The sequence below is a fragment of the Alosa sapidissima genome, chromosome 2, assembly GCF_018492685.1.
Source record: "Alosa sapidissima isolate fAloSap1 chromosome 2, fAloSap1.pri, whole genome shotgun sequence".
Taxonomy (NCBI): Eukaryota; Metazoa; Chordata; class Actinopteri; order Clupeiformes; family Clupeidae; genus Alosa; species Alosa sapidissima.
In genome coordinates, this window is record NC_055958.1 from 32,962,252 (window position 1) to 32,977,898 (window position 15,647).

At 41.0% G+C, this 15,647-nt stretch overlaps 1 protein-coding gene across 4 annotated transcripts; it reads left to right on the forward strand.

The window, feature by feature from the left end:
- Window positions 1-1,388: 1,388 nt before the first annotated feature.
- On the forward strand, window positions 1,389-8,536 carry LOC121687705 (E3 ubiquitin/ISG15 ligase TRIM25-like). 4 transcript variants are annotated; one of them, XR_006024419.1, is made up of 8 exons: window positions 1,391-2,065; window positions 2,460-2,555; window positions 4,083-4,316; window positions 5,391-5,520; window positions 6,049-6,150; window positions 7,026-7,208; window positions 7,341-7,479; window positions 8,179-8,536. XR_006024419.1 is itself a non-coding variant. In XM_042066941.1 (7 exons), exons 1-7 carry the CDS (start codon window positions 1,481-1,483, stop codon window positions 7,427-7,429), a joined length of 1,419 nt encoding a protein of 472 aa, XP_041922875.1. In that variant the 5' UTR covers window positions 1,391-1,480; the 3' UTR covers window positions 7,430-7,586. The 4 variants fall into 4 exon arrangements, 1 of the variants encoding a protein (XP_041922875.1); XM_042066941.1 differs by lacking the exon at window positions 8,179-8,536 and having other exon boundaries at window positions 7,341-7,586; XR_006024420.1 differs by lacking the exons at window positions 7,341-7,479; window positions 8,179-8,536 and having other exon boundaries at window positions 1,389-2,065; window positions 5,765-6,150; window positions 7,026-7,073.
- The last annotated feature ends 7,111 nt before the right edge of the window (window positions 8,537-15,647 follow it).

Here is a 15,647-nt window from a genome sequence, read left to right on the forward strand (position 1 = left end):
CAGAAGATCTATTCTAAGCTATCTGATTTAATAGACTGGTGTAAGTGAAAAGGTACTGATCTACATCTTATTGAGTTGGTGAAAATTTAGCCTAAGAGTAGAATGTCAACAGAATACATTATAATTTGCTGCAAACCTACCAATAGTGATTTTGCTTCATTCTGATGACTATTATAGAGCACATTCTTATTTAGGACTATTGTTAAATGCGGTTCACTGGAATATCTCCATGTCCATGACTCTTTATGACAATAGTGTATGTACTGGGAATGTTTAGAGTCTACACTATCTTGCACTGTGCCCCTAAGGTTTGAGTTCACACAAAACCAGGAAGAAACAAACACAGACGCCCATTCAAGTTAGAAGCTTTGGGTGGATTATATCTCAGAAGGCAAGTGAGATGGGCCTTCATGCTTGTGTGTTCATCAGTGTCTTATCCAGCATTTTCATTGTGGATATTGAGAAACCATGTAATTGACTTAGACCTTTAAGAATTGAAAATGAGTGAGGAAAACTGTGAGCCATATTTATGTTCTCAGCATAGATGACATACTAATTGTTCAATACGTGTGATTGGTTATCAATGATGTAATTTGTGACAAAGTGATAGATGAAATATTGTAATTATATGAATGTTTGTAATTATATGAAGTAATCAAAATATTTTTTGCTGAATAACTGCAATATTAACGGCAATATCCAATGATACATAAATTATTTTCAAAAGATAGCAAAGGAATATGCAACCATGTGAAAAAGCATAGGAAATGTGGGTCGTTTTTGACCCATGTCTGAAAACTGGATGAAGTAGGACTAATGAAAAAACTGTGAAAAAAGATCAAGTTAAAAGTTATGATTTGTAATAATCCAAGACAAGATATTACATTAATATCTGGAATATTGACTGATGAAATAGCCTAGGCTACATACATTCTAAAAATATTGCAAACACATGCATGAATTACCGTAGGAAATTATTAGCTATATTTCTCTCTCTGCAGGAGAAGTTGTGCATTATGCTATTTCAAACTGTGGAAAAAAGTAACGATAAAGCACATGAATTTCCCTCTTCCTTAGCGAAAGAGTTAGATACTAGCTACGTTTGGCAGGCAGAAGAACAATGTTAGAAACAGATTTAAAAGTGAGTTTTTTTTTTGTTTCTCACTTCTCTTACCGGGATGGTGGTCCCAATATTGCTGGTTGGATGCTAGGGGGAGTGGGGGAAAGTCACCATTGTTTGGAGGAAACTGGTCTGATTAGAATAATTTAGAGTAGCCTATTTTTTTTAAAATCATTATTAAAGATCCAGACTCTCACTCCATTTCGGTAGGTGGCGGTAATGCTTCCAAAAGTTGTTTGCGAAATGCCATTAAAAGGGAAGAAGAAGCACGGACGCCCACTTCTGGTGAAATGAAACCAAAACATTAGCATTTAGCAGCCCATTTAGCTTGTAGCTTGTGTGCCTGTATGTGAAGAAGAAATGGCCTTTATTCCTGTGTCTCAGGATGAGTTCAACTGTTGTGTTTGTCTGGACTTGCTGAGGGACCCGGTGACTGTTTCCTGTGGACACAGTTTCTGTTTGAACTGCATTACAGGCTGCTGGAATCAAGAAGACCAGAAGGGTGTTTACAGCTGCCCCCAGTGCAGGGAGACCTTCACTCCAAGGCCTGTTCTACGCAGAAACACAATGCTGACTGAAGTTATAGAGAAACTGAAGAAGACCGAACTGCAGTCTGATGGTAAGGCTCCTTTCTACGCCGGACCAGACGATGTGGAGTGTGACTTTTGCACTGGGAGAAAACATAAAGCCACCAAGTCGTGTCTAACATGCATGGGATCTTACTGTGAGGTTCACATCCAGCCTCACTATGAAGTTACCTGTCTGAAGAAGCACAAGCTGGTTAACGCCATCTCACAGCTACAGGGGAAGATTTGCTCTCAACATGACAGGATCATTGAGGTGTTTTGCCGTACAGATAAGAAGTTAATCTGTATGCTGTGTTTATTGAACGATCACAATGGACATAAAACTGTCTCAGCTGCAGCAGAATGGGCTGAAAATCAGGTTAATTCTCTTGCTTTTTCTTTATTCACAGGATACAAATGTACCATCTTATCATTTGCTAAGTAACTCAAGAAACAGTTTTAAAAATAATGAACCCTGACGTATACTCTTGCATTCTTATTTGTATACACATTCAAGGAATTGATAGCCTACTTTAATCAGTGATAAACTAGTCTAGGCTAGAGTAAACTGCCAACCCAACAACTGTGGTAGGCTACACACACTAGCAGCACTGTTAATTTCTCCCTTTGATATTATAATATTAAGGGGAGAAATTAACAGTGCTGCTAGTGTAAATCATTGAATGATTAACTGACTCAAATTAGGAATACGCTATAAATAAAATATTTATGGACAAATTACTTTGTGTTGGTGTGTGTGCATCTATCCATAGACAAAGTTGCATGGGACAAAGATGAATAACAAGACACACATCCAGCAGAGAGAGAAGGAGCTGCAAGAGGTCAAACAGGCCCTGCAAACTCTAAAGGTAAATGATACTGTTTAACTTCAACATAGCATATAAGCTGTTTAGTCACCTTGCAAATGCTTGTGGTTCAACTTCACAGCATCTCCCACCAAACAAACAAAACCACACAGACATGGGAAGAACATATAAAGAAACAAAACAAATATAACGTTGTATTGATAGTAATGATAGTATTTTGACGTTACCATTTTACCAGGTTGATGGGGTCAGGTGGGGCTCGAAAGTTCCCCACCTTCAAACTGGGTAGTGACAGAAAAAGTTTGAGAACCACTGCTGTAGACTGATTAGCCTGGAAAATACAGACCCTGATAATCTAGAAAGATTAAGGGTCTGGCAAAGAGCAATGTAATGGCCCAACTCGAGGGGCGGCAACAAGCATGCATTTAAAAATCTCACTGCACGCAATTGGATAACACTAGACCATGTTTACTCTGAATGATTTCGGACCTCGACACAATCGAATAACACTACGACCAGTGTGTACTGTCCTCCAACGTTGCAGCGCTGTCTTCATCAGTTTAGCTGGTTCCCCGGAATGCAAGGGGAAAAAGTAACGTGCATCATTGCTCTTTGCCAGAGTGTCTCGCAGAGACAATTCCATTGTGCTCTCGCGAGAACTCTGGATTTCCAGGGTATAGACTGGTTAGAGAGGAGCAGAAACCTGGGCTGGAGCCAACTGTCTGGTGTAGAAAACTCGTTACAAAGATGGCAATTATGCTGACCAGTCAGTCCATGTGTATAATTTACTTGGTCAGTTTATTTTCTCTAAATAAGATTTATTTATGTGTAGTATGTTGTTCATGCTGCAATAATTATTTGAAGCAATTCAACTATGAACCATAAACTGTGTGTTTAGATTGGATATGTGCAGCAAAGAATCCTGTTAACTGTCCACGTGGTGAAATGAGAAGATGAAAACGGGCTTTTTGAAAATCAAGCCCAATTTAAAAAAAAAAATGCTCTGACAATATGATAATGATAACAACCAAAGTTAATGCATGGACATGACCTTATAATCCTAAATATAAGTGGGAAAAAAATCTGATGAATTTGTGTCACATACTTTTTGAATGAGAAGCCCTCAGAGGTGATGATGTCTTTTCACATAATGAATGTTATAGCCATTTTCAGAGCTTTGCAGAGGGGAAATTACACAAGATACGTCTGATCCGATTGGATTTTTTTAATTCAACAGGAAAATGTACTTCTATTCACATAGTTTCACTAATGTGTGTTGAACAAAAAGGATTGTTCACCACGATGCTTATAATGACTTGAAGTTTCAAAGGGCTGTAGTTTTCCAACGATTAGTTATACAGATATACTATTTAAGATCTATGCATAGATTTGGTCTACAAACACCTGTTTTTGGAGAGGGTCAACTGTCAGCCAGTGGGTGATTTGACACGGAATGACCCTCATGGGATGAGTGAGTGGTTCTCAATCTCAAAAAAGATCCAGAATGACTGCACTATAAAATTACTAGAAAACTAGCTGATTGTCTATTTCTGTCTGTCTTGTTAACAGGCCTTTGCACAAGAAGCTGTTGAGGACTCAGAGAGGATGTTCACTGAGCTGATCAGCTTCATGGAGCAAAAGCGCTCTGAGGTGACCGAGTCGATCAGAGCTCAGGAGAGGGCAGAGGTGAGTCGAGCTGAAGGACTGCTTGAGCAACTGGAGTTGGAGATCACTAAACTGAAGAGCAGTAATGCTGAGATTGAGGAACTTCTACAGAAGGAGGATCCTATTGATTTTCTGCAGGTAAAATCATCAACCCTCAAATCATAAGCTACAATGTTGGCCTGTAAGCGAAAATCATAATGATGATTTCTTCATGCCCACATAATCATGGATTTTTTTGGGGGAAAGCCTTCATGATGGAATACATAATACAAATTATTGGTTGCAGATTCAGTACCAATTAGAATTGTTATGTGAAGGCCAAGGGTGATCTTGTGGTTGAAACCCTCAACGTCCTGGTTAACCGGGAAAACTGTTGACTAATATTAACCATCTGAAAGGGCTCAATTGTTCAGGATATTTTTGAATTGGCAGCACTCCATTATGTTGAGTGTAGTGGAGTGGCAGAGCATTCACCCAGCCTGGCTCTGACCTCTGACCTCTCAACTGTACTACAAGGGGCAGCCGTGGCCTACTGGTTAGGGCTTCGGGTTTGTAACCGAAGGGTTGCCGGTTCGATCCCCGACCAGTAGGAAAAATGTGGGCAGGGGAAGTGGTTGAGCACTGCTCTCCCATGCCCACATCCAGGGCTGAAGTGCCCTTGAGCTAGGCACCTAACTCCTCGCTGCTCCCCGAGCTAGCAGGCAGCTCACTGCTTTGGGATTAGTGTGTGCTTCACCTCGCTGTGTTCACTGTGTGCTGAGTGTGTTTCACTAATTCATGGATTGGGATAAATGCAGAGACCAAATTTCCCTTGCAGGATCAAACGAGTATACTTTTACTTTGGAGACCAAGGTTCAAGGCTAGGTTGGTTGACTTCTCTGCCCCTTTGCTACATTAGAAATGGTTGGCCTTTTGTGGGGCCATGAGGCATGCCTCATGGAGGAAAATATTAGTGATTTCTGTCAGCTTCTAGCTTTCATTGTTGAAAAATTATCTCTTGAAAAGAGTCGGAGCCCTGATTTCTAAATTTCACATTTGTATAGTCTAAAAAACGCATTTATGGTGTTCATCAACTGCAGATACCAGCACTAATGCTTGTACATGGCCCTGTGCATAGTTAAGATACTATGTCTTTAAGATATGCAACTGAATCTTTACAGATTCCTTATACACATACTGCACATGTGTTTAGTGGTTTGTCTTTCCCTCCAGAGCTTTTCCCTCACTTCACCTCAGTTCGAACTCCTCTCCAGTGTGACTTCAACGCCACATTTGTCCTTTACTGAAATTAAGGGACCAGCCCTCATGGAAATAAAACAAATGATGTCGAAGTTCAATCCAGGTGAGGCATCTGTGTAAATAAATTCATAAATTATGAATGTGATGTTCACACAACACACTTTCATCACCGCCAGGCACTTGATAGGGCAGTTGACACCACAGAAGGAGAGAGGTTTACGAGGTGTAACATCACCCACTGGATGGACTCTGACGAAGACACCGTGTCAAAACGTTTGTCTATTGCTGTGCACTGCAATCTCTATGTGCTCCAGTTAACCTTCTCCCTCTCCTTCTCCCCTGAATAGGCTATCCCTCCTGCATGCGGGCTTTAGCGGGCGGGAGCGGGACATCATGTTACAGATGCGGACGGGAGTGGGACTAAAAATGACACATTAATGCGGGAGCGGGACAGAATAGTCTACACTACACTCACTGCCTGAGCCTCATGCTCCTTAATTAAACCTCTGTACACTACAATGGTGTTATTAAAACAACAACAATAATTAATAATAATGTTCAATCAGTATTTCAGCAGATAATTCTCTGAGCTGGTCAGTGGTAACAACTTCTGCTTCTCTTCCTGTCATAGGTTTCAGGATTGGGGATCGAGTCCAAGTGAGAGCTTCTGTTCAACAGCCAAAGAATGGGGGATGGGGAGGCGTCACTCACAAAAGTTTGGGTGTGATAACATGTGAGGCCCTCATGGTGTTCGTTTTATATTTAAAAAAACAGAGTAGCCACACACTCTGATATCTTGATAAATGTATTAATGACCGACCCCAGTCACTTAGGGGACACTTAGAAATTTCCATTCCACTCCATTATTGACAGAATATCAGCTATAGAAGGGAAAGGGGTCCTCAACTGTTGTAGAAAGAAATGGCTTATCTTTAATGCAATATCTACATTGCCCATTATCAGCAACCATTCATCCAAAGTTCCAAAGGCACATTCTGTTTACTAATCTGATACTATTTTAAAAGAACCCTTTTGCAATTATGTAAGCACATAATGTAATCTGAAAACTGCTGCCCTGATTAAAAAAACAATGCAACTGATCTCAGCTGGTATTCTGTCTATAATTGAGTAGAATGGAAATTTCTAGGTTTGACCAGTAGGGTACATTTATCAAGATCAGAGTGTGCTCTGTTTTTTAAATTGATAACTTCCTGGCCAGCACCTCTATTTGGGTGTGCATTCCTCCTCCACGTTCTTTTGATATTTGTCTAGAGTCTTTTGAAGCATGATTGGAAGCTAGCCCGAATTGACCCTGCCATTAAAATTTGAGTTTGGGAAATTCAATCTAGAGTCAGTTTATTGAGACGTCTCTATGACTGAATCACAGGAGTTTGGGCCAATCAAATGCAGGGGGATTTTCCCCCCTATAGGGTGAAACGCCCCATAATCAAGTCCAAAGGGTGTGATGCCAGACTCAAATTCTGATGAGAATTTGAGTCTGGCTAAGCCAGGCCACAGGCATGAACGAGTGTGCTGCCGAATCCTGGTATTTGATTGTGACTATGATTAGTACTAATCATGTTGAACATCTCTCCCCTGTTCCCATAGCGTTCAGCTCACATGGATACATACTGGTTGATTTTCCTGAGTGGAAACAGTGGAAGGCAGATCCCTTTGAAATCAAGCTGGTCCTCAGGATTGGGGACAGAGTCCGAGTGAAGGCTTCTGTTCAAAAGCCAACGCATGGGGGATGGGGAGGCGTCACTCACAAAAGTGTGGGAGTGATAACATGTGAGGCCCTCATGGTGTTCTTTTGATATTTTTTGAAAGTTTTCAGTCTGAGTGTGATGCTTTAATCCTGGTATTTGATTGTGACTCTGATTAGTACTAATCATGTTGAACATCTCTCCCCTGTTCCCATAGCGTTCAGCTCACATGGATACATACTGGTTGATTTTCCTGAGTGGAAACAGTGGATGGCAGAGCACTATGAGATCGAGCTGGTCCTCTAATGCATCACATGCTAAATTCTAAAGCAAACTGTTACATGCATTCAAAAGCATCATGAGGCAGATCTTGCTTTTTGGACAGTTTTAAAGATATTTGTTGTCCCTTATCTCCATTTGTTTTCTAAAGTTGTTCTGGAATAATAAAATATTTGAGAAATTGTTTAGTATCAATAGCACTACAGGGAAATGGGTGGCTACTAGGTATGACATAATCAAAATAATGCACTTTATGTTGTTATATGTGATGGTAATTTTGATACCATAGATTTAATAGAGACCCAGTCAGACCAATAGTATGAAAAATCAGGAACAAAGTTTATTTACAATGATGCGCATCAAGGGAGAGACAGCATGACTTCACCTAAAGATCCATCAGCTGCTCTAACTAGACAAGGAAATAGTTAGGGTTTAAGTATCCTTCCAGGCTGAATATCTAGTTGCATTACCATTATTTCTGAAAATTGCTTCACATCTGTGTTGCATGGAGTCGACCAACTACTCGCACCTGTGAACAGCCCAGGACGATTGAACTACATTCCACAATTCCTTTGCATGGGTTTTGCCTCAGAAACAGCATTTTTGATGTCACCCCACACGTTTTCTATAGGATTGAGGTCTGGGGATCGGGCTGGCCACTCCATAACGTCAATCTTGTTAGTCTGGAACCAAGACTTTGCTCGCTTACTGGAGTGTCTTGTTGTAACACCCATTTCAAAGGCATTTCCTCTTCAGCATAAGACAACATGACCTCTTCAAATATTTTGATGTATTGAAACTTCCATGATCTCTGATGTGCAATAAATAGGTCCAACAGTATGAGAAACATCCCAACATGAATTGTGCACCACCATGCTTTTACCGTCTTCACAGTGTAGGCTACTGTGGCTTAAATTCAATGGGGGCCGCAGACAGTTTGTCCAACGATTGTCCAAACATTGCTTCCCAGATAATGTGTAATTTCAGGTTGTAAAACTGAAGTAATTTCAAGGACTGAAAATAATATGAAGACAGGATATGAACATAATTAGTTATGTTTTGGGAGCTATTCATGATATAGAAAAGATTAGAACAAAATCAGAGACTGCAGCAACAATCTTATCTGATTTGACACAGAAGTCTGTCAACAAGGAAAGTTCTCATGCTTGAACTATCCTTGTGGAAGGTGGGAGCATTGAGCTGACTCATCAATATCCAAGCTTAAAGTAGCCCTAAAGAGTTATTTTTACCTTCAAATAACATTTCCAAAATCATTTTATTGGCACATACAGTAAAGTCTTCATAGGGTGAACAATACTTCTGCCACACTGTGAGCAGGTGGCATCGCTTGTAAGACTAAGCAAGTTGCTGTAGCAGGTCGGGACATTGTTGGGGCAAAACTGCCAAACCACAACAAATGTCTGATTGTGAATGTGTAATTTACTTCCATGGCAAGACATTCTGAAGATATAATGTTCAATATGCACACATGTGGCAGCATAAGTCATCTTGGTTATTATCACTGAGTGGCAAAAGCGAACTGAGTGGCAGCATTCCATTTGAATCTCCAGCAAAAAAAATTAAATAGAAAAGAGCTACTGTATAGACCAGTGATTCCCAACCTTTTTCCCCTAAGAACCCCCCCTTCACATGTAACTATGGACGCTGCCCCCCAACCCCATCCCGCACACACAAGCACTCACACCTAAAGATTCAAAATTAAGTTCAAATAAAAAAATAAAAACGTTATGACATACTTTTCTTTTTTTTAAACACACTTCAGTGAATCAATACATGGAAACATGACCAAAAAACCCATTAGATTCATGCCAACTCCTTATCATGTTCTTTTCTTTTGATAAACTAATGGTCATGAGCTTGCATATTTCTAACCAGGGATGAGATGTTGGGTATGTTATTAGTGACAGCCAACCTAGCCAGCTGTCTTAGATTGATCTGTGGATACATTTTGAGCAGTCTCGCGCCTACAGGCTGTCTGTATGAAATTGCATACAAGCTGTGGCTCCTGTCTCAAAATCTACTGCTCCAGCCAGTGTGTGGAATTAAGAGTTTTAGGGTACGATCAGACAGGAAGCGCTTTGCCGCTTATAAAACGTGAGGTGCACTGTTTTCATAAAAACACAGGTGCTGTCACTGTTTCTATGTGGTCTGCAGTGTTCCGCTTACTGCTGTAGTCAAGACCACCTTTGTCAAGTCCAAGACCAGGACTTGTTGAGACCAAGACAGAGTCCAAAGAGGTTCGAGTCTGAGTCAAGACCGAGTCCAGGACAGAAAAAAAGTCTTATGCATGATAGTATCAAGACAATCATTTTGGGTTATTATTTGTTGATCTAAAAGCAAAAACAGTTTGACAACACCCAGGATTTGTAAGTATAGCCATTCCCCTTTCCCTCCAATATTATTATAAACATAATAAAGACACCTGGACTTGGTCGAGACCAAAAGCCATATTTGGCAAGACCAGAGGCAGAGGCGGAGACAAGTCCAAGTCCAAATACCAGCGAGTCCACCAAAAAAGTAAAAATGAGGTGTTGTAAACGCAGGTATCTATGACCTAACATAGTCAAAACTGCACGAAATTGGAAGTGTAGGATCATTATGACACCCTCTGAATGCACGCCAAGTTTTGTGGAATTCCGTTCATGGGGGGCTACACAATAAATTAATTTATGTTACTATACCCCAACTGGCCTGTAGGCGGCCGGAGACAGTTTTCTGTGAATATCTCGAGAACCGTAGGGCCTAGGAGGTCCACCGTTTTTTTGTATGTTGGTCTTAAGGGGACATGTCAACCTATCCCATTACCACTTATTTCATGTATAGCGCCACCTAGTTAAAAATTAAAAAGCAAAAAATTTGGTGTTTTCATCACAATATCTCTGGCTGACATGGTCAAAACTGCACGAAATTGAAAGTGTAGGATCATTATGACACCCTCCGAATGCATGCCAAGTTTCGTGAACTTTCGTTCATGGGGGGCCTTACAATAAAATAATTTATGTGTACATTTAGTGACCGTACACCAACAAGGATTCCCGGGACACTGAAAGACCGGGGTACACGAAACTTGGTGGGCATGTAACCCCACATGGATAGCATGGAACCATCGTTTTTTATTTTGATCTGTAGCCCCCCCGCTGGACTGGACCCCCCGAAAGGAGGGTAGGGCAGAAACAGTTTTCTGTGAATATCTTGAGAACCGTAGGGCCTAGGATGACCAATTTTTTCCGTATGTTTGCCTCCAAGGGTCATCTTAACCCATTCCATGTGCACACATGTGCATAAACAGATACACACGCACACACATACATTCACAGTAATCCTACGTATGACATACTTACACAGTAGACATATGTACGCATGCATGCACATGCACAAACACAAGCACGCACACACACACACACCCACACACATAAACATAAACATGTACACGCACGCATGCACCCAAGAATTTCTCAGAATTATGAACAGGCAAGATGGGGGTGGGGTTGTATAAAATTAATTTTACATGTGAAATCTATGAACTAAATCATGTTTTGGTACTTGTTGTCTAGCAGATACCAGTGGGAATTGAGTGTGGATAATGCAATTTAGTGAGACAGTTAGAATCATATAGGATTTATTTTTGTGGAAAAAATGTGCTGGACTGGGTGGTGGTCATTTTGTACCGCTCTGCGGTACATCTAGTTTTCAATGGCTTGCGCGAGTAACAACTGGCCTGCCACTGAGCAAAGCAAGCAGCATTTTGCATCTTGTGCGTGCCATGGTCGAAATTTAACCATAATGAACTTTGACCACGGCGGGCTGTAAATCACAGATATTTTATTTTGAGCCTGGCGACAAATCTTTGGGACGTTACGTCAACCATATAGCCTAACCTAGCGGCAAGCGCAGTGCATAACGCATAATGTGAACCCGGCTTAACGGTAGGCCTACACTTCGAAGTCCGTTATCCCACTTTTCACCTGGTTGCCACTATAGGCAGTAGTCATGCTTTAGCCGACTTCAGTTTGTTCAGTTCAGTTTGTTGTACACCTTTATTTGGCCCTAACAGTGATACCTGTGGACAGTTACCTTGTTTACAGTTGATTCCATTGTTGCGAAGCCTGCTTCCAGGCTCAACCTTCGTCCTACTATAGTTGCTATAGTTCAGAGGCGGACAGAGTATACAGCATCATTACTTGAGTAAAAGTACAGATACCCTTTGCTAAATTTTACTCAAGTACAAGTAAAAGTACAACAGTCAGATGTCTACTTAAGTAAAAGTACTGAAGTACTTGTTTTTAAAAGTACTTGAGTATTAAGAGTACAAGAGTAGCCTACATTTTCTAAATATTGCATTACTGTAACGGTAACAGATTACCGGCGGTTCTCCCCTCGAAACACACAACAATACAACGACGCAGTATAAAAATATATAGTTTATTAACAATCAAGTTTTAAAACACAGTTCAATAAATAGCCTATGTAAAGTTCACGACCCAATTGCAGTATAAGACCAGTATGAAAGAAATGAAGGGCCACAGAATAAATCAATAGCCCATGTAAGTTCACAGCCTGTTTAGAGTATAGGACCAGTATGAAAGAACTGAAACTACAAAACAAATCAATAGCCTAGTATATGTAAATACCACATTCTGGCACCCTCTAGAGGAGGGAGATCTCGGGCTATAATGGGGTTAGGCTCCGTACAGAGGGAACCAACCGAAAAGGGGGGTGTGCGTTTTAGCCAGGGGCTCTCCCTGAATATATGGGCGCTACTAGGGGTTGCCTAAGGCAACCAACAAGGAAGGCTAAAGAGGTAAGCTACAATACACAAGAACCACTCACAAAATGGTAATAAGACACAGCAACCTTTTGTAACAAAAAAATAGACACGCAAGCACATACATGGTGACCTAGAGGAAATGCTAACACAAGCTGCTACGCTACGGAAAAAAAACTATAAGAGTAGCCAACCTGCAGAGTATATAAACTCGCTAGAGCCTCGCTACTAACACACGTCAAGGGTTGGCTCCCTCTGCTGGCGACTAGTGGCAATTGTACGTAAACACCTTGGGGTAAGCAGGTTGTGGGTGGAGCCACTGATACCATTTCCCCCCAACTGAGCCTACACTACAAGTGGCAATATTAAGCACTACACACCAAGCACAGCACACAAATTATGTAGATCCCCCACACACTCGCACACACGTGACAAAGGAACATTTGTCAGTAGGTAACACAATCAAGCTAGTATTGTACCAGCGGCAGCCTTTCACTACTTGACCAAACCCTGCAATGAATCACATACAATACACTAATAAAGGGGAGTTGAACTGGGTGAAGAGAAAACAATATATTACTGTCCAGTGCCACTTGTGGCCCAACCCCCAGGATTGAGGAGTCGTCTTTGAAAACAGTCTGGAGTGATACGTCCACCAATGCGCTGTCTCTTTAAATGCGTGGCCAGGCACCTCCGTCGGGGATTCCTCTAGTGGTGTCTCTGCGCCCTTGACTTAACAATGCAAAATCGGGTGCGTTGAGAAGTTTCAGGCTGGCCGTCGTCACGGGAGGAAGGTCGAGCTCGTTCCGGACTGGGAAATAAAGGGGAGACGCGCTTAACGCCAGTAGACAGTCAACACAAACACACACGCATACACAGGCAAAGGCAGGGCTACTTTCCTGTAACGTGTGGGATTGAGAGCGTTGTTTGGGGTCTTCCCAATTCCTTCTGCTGACGGATGTTAAGGGTGTCGCGACCTCGGCGGCAGGCGTTCAAATCAGTGTGATCGGTGCGTCCTTCGTCCCGTGCAGATCCACGGTGCTTCTTTTTATGCAGTCGCTGCACCAATCCTCGTTGTTCGTTGATCACTTAATTATTTTGGCCAGCTGTAAAGAATGGCTCACAGCCAACCATGGTAATCACCCCAATTCAGTCCTGTCCCACCCCCCGCATAGTTCAATGTTACACACACACACACAACCCATCTAGAGTCCAATTTACAGAGGTGGAAAGTAACAAAATACATTTACTCACGTTACTGTATTGAGTAGTTTTTCTGTGTATTTTGTATTTTTTAAGTAGTTTATAAAATCGGTATTTTAAATTTTACTTGATTACATTTTGAGTGAAGTATTGTACTTCGCTACATCAAAAATCCCATCTGTTACATGAGTAAAAAAAAAAAGTTAAGACTAACGAAAACAGAAAGGGAGAGAAAAGAAATTGCGCCCTAAACCACTAGCCTAGTGATAATGAACAGCATGTAGGCTAGCCTACAACAGGACATGAATCAAGCTGGCGCCATGCAGTCTTTCTGAAAGTGATGGAGATGGAGCTGGATCACGAGATGCATCAGATTACATGTGTATGTATTTTCCGCTATTTCAATGAGTTGTCTCAGTTCGTTTTAGCGCTAATGATTGCGGAGATATTCAAGCAAACACCATGGAATTTCGTGTTTTGACGTTTGTGCTCACCTTTCTTTGGAAATAAGTTTATTACCAGTTGTTTCCCCTCATTTTAATGTCTCTCTCTTTTTCCTGTTTTGGCCTTTGTTTTTGGTAACCTGACTTGGCTTTCTTGGAGAAAGGCATTGCACCAGCAGAACAACAATTAGCGGTCCACTAGGCCTACTAGCGATGCTCACCTTAATAAACAAAAGATAGACTACCTTATGAATCGTGCAGGCGGACTAAACCATTTAGCTCTTTAGCAAGGGAGAGTGAGTGACCTTAGACAGTTTTCACTATGTTGTATTCAAAATCCAGTCAGTCAAACTTTAAATTTCGTCTGACATTCATTTTGACATTTAATTTGGAAGTTAAAATATTCAGGTAAAATAAATATAGGTGGAAATAAGTATTGAACGCTTAAATGTTTTTTCAGTAATTAGCCTAAACTTCCGGTGAGTCTATTTGAAAATTTCACCACACATTATATCAACACATATAAAAAATCCAAACATAAGAGTTATGTGTAATAAAGTGGAATGACACAGGAAAAAAGTATTGAACATGCCTAGTGAAATTTCTTCAATACTTTGTGGAAAAGCCTTTGTTTGTAATGACAGCTTCAAGACATTTCCTGTATGACAAAACGTATTAGTCGCAGTATCAGGTGTGATTTTGGCCCATTGTTCTAAACAGATTCCAGGGGTCCCTCTTGTGAATCCTGATCTTTAGTTTTTTCCAGAACTGTTTAATTGAATTGAATTGAATTGGCTGCCTTCAAGTCTTTCTGGAGCTTTCTCTGAGTGGTCCTTGGCTCTTGGAATTGACTATCCTTCTGACTCCCTGGTCAGAAATATTGCGAGGAGATCCTATGCATGGCCGGTTGATGATGCAGTGATGTTCCTTCCACTTGCAGATAATGGCTCCCATGCTGCTTACTGGAAGATTCTGAAGTTTTGAAATGCATCTGTAACCAGTTTCATTGATATGTTTTGCAACAATAAGGTTGCAAAGGTCTTGGGAGAGCTTTTTGCTTTTATCCATCATGAAATGTTTCTTGTGTGACACCTTGGTAATGAAAAACCTTTTTATAGCCCATCAATATGTAGGCTACTAACCAAGCTTATATTAATTTGCACAGATAGAAAGGATAACTACTCTCTAACTACTTACAGATTCCAGCTCGTTCCTTCCCTTTCCTTGCCTTAGTGCTTTTTCTTAGCGTGTTCAATACTTTTTCCCTGTGTTATTCCACTTCATTACACATGACTCTACTTATGGAGTTGTTTGGATTTTTTATGTGTGGATTACGTATTATTGGGGCCCTATACTTCCCACTTTCCCCGCCAGTTCGATGGCCTTTAATCTGCTGAACCTTCTGCTCGTTTCCAAATATAAAAAAACTCCATTGGCCTGCCTGCCTCAGCTGCCTGTGTGGGGCTTTTCAGTTGTGCTGGATTACTCCTATTTGAAATACATATTTCAAATACAAAATACTATTTTGTAATTAAAACACTCAAAACGAAAACTATCATTAACTTGTTCAGAAAATTTAAATAGTCTGGCGAGGTGGGGCCACAGGTTGGCACATTCTCGGGATGGACCTGCTGCGTCTTCATCCATTGTTTCGTCCATGGTCTGACCATGGAGTTGACTTTGGCGGAAAGCTGAAGGTGATTGCTGATAGGCTGTCCCGATCAGTTGCACCTGCACAATCCAATCACGTTTGAGAGGGAAACAACAAATTGAGGGTTTCCGAGATTTTTATTTTTTCCTTTTTTTTAGAAGT

Coding starts and splice junctions, on each gene's coding strand:
- LOC121687705 (XM_042066941.1), top strand. CDS start 1,481: ATGGCCTTTATTCCTGTGTCTCAGGATGAGTTCAACTGTTGTGTTTGT. Junction 2,066..2,459: donor CAGAATGGGCTGAAAATCAG/GTTAATTCTCTT, acceptor ATCTATCCATAG/ACAAAGTTGCATGGGACAAA. Junction 7,209..7,340: donor AAGTGTGGGAGTGATAACAT/GTGAGGCCCTCA, acceptor CTGTTCCCATAG/CGTTCAGCTCACATGGATAC.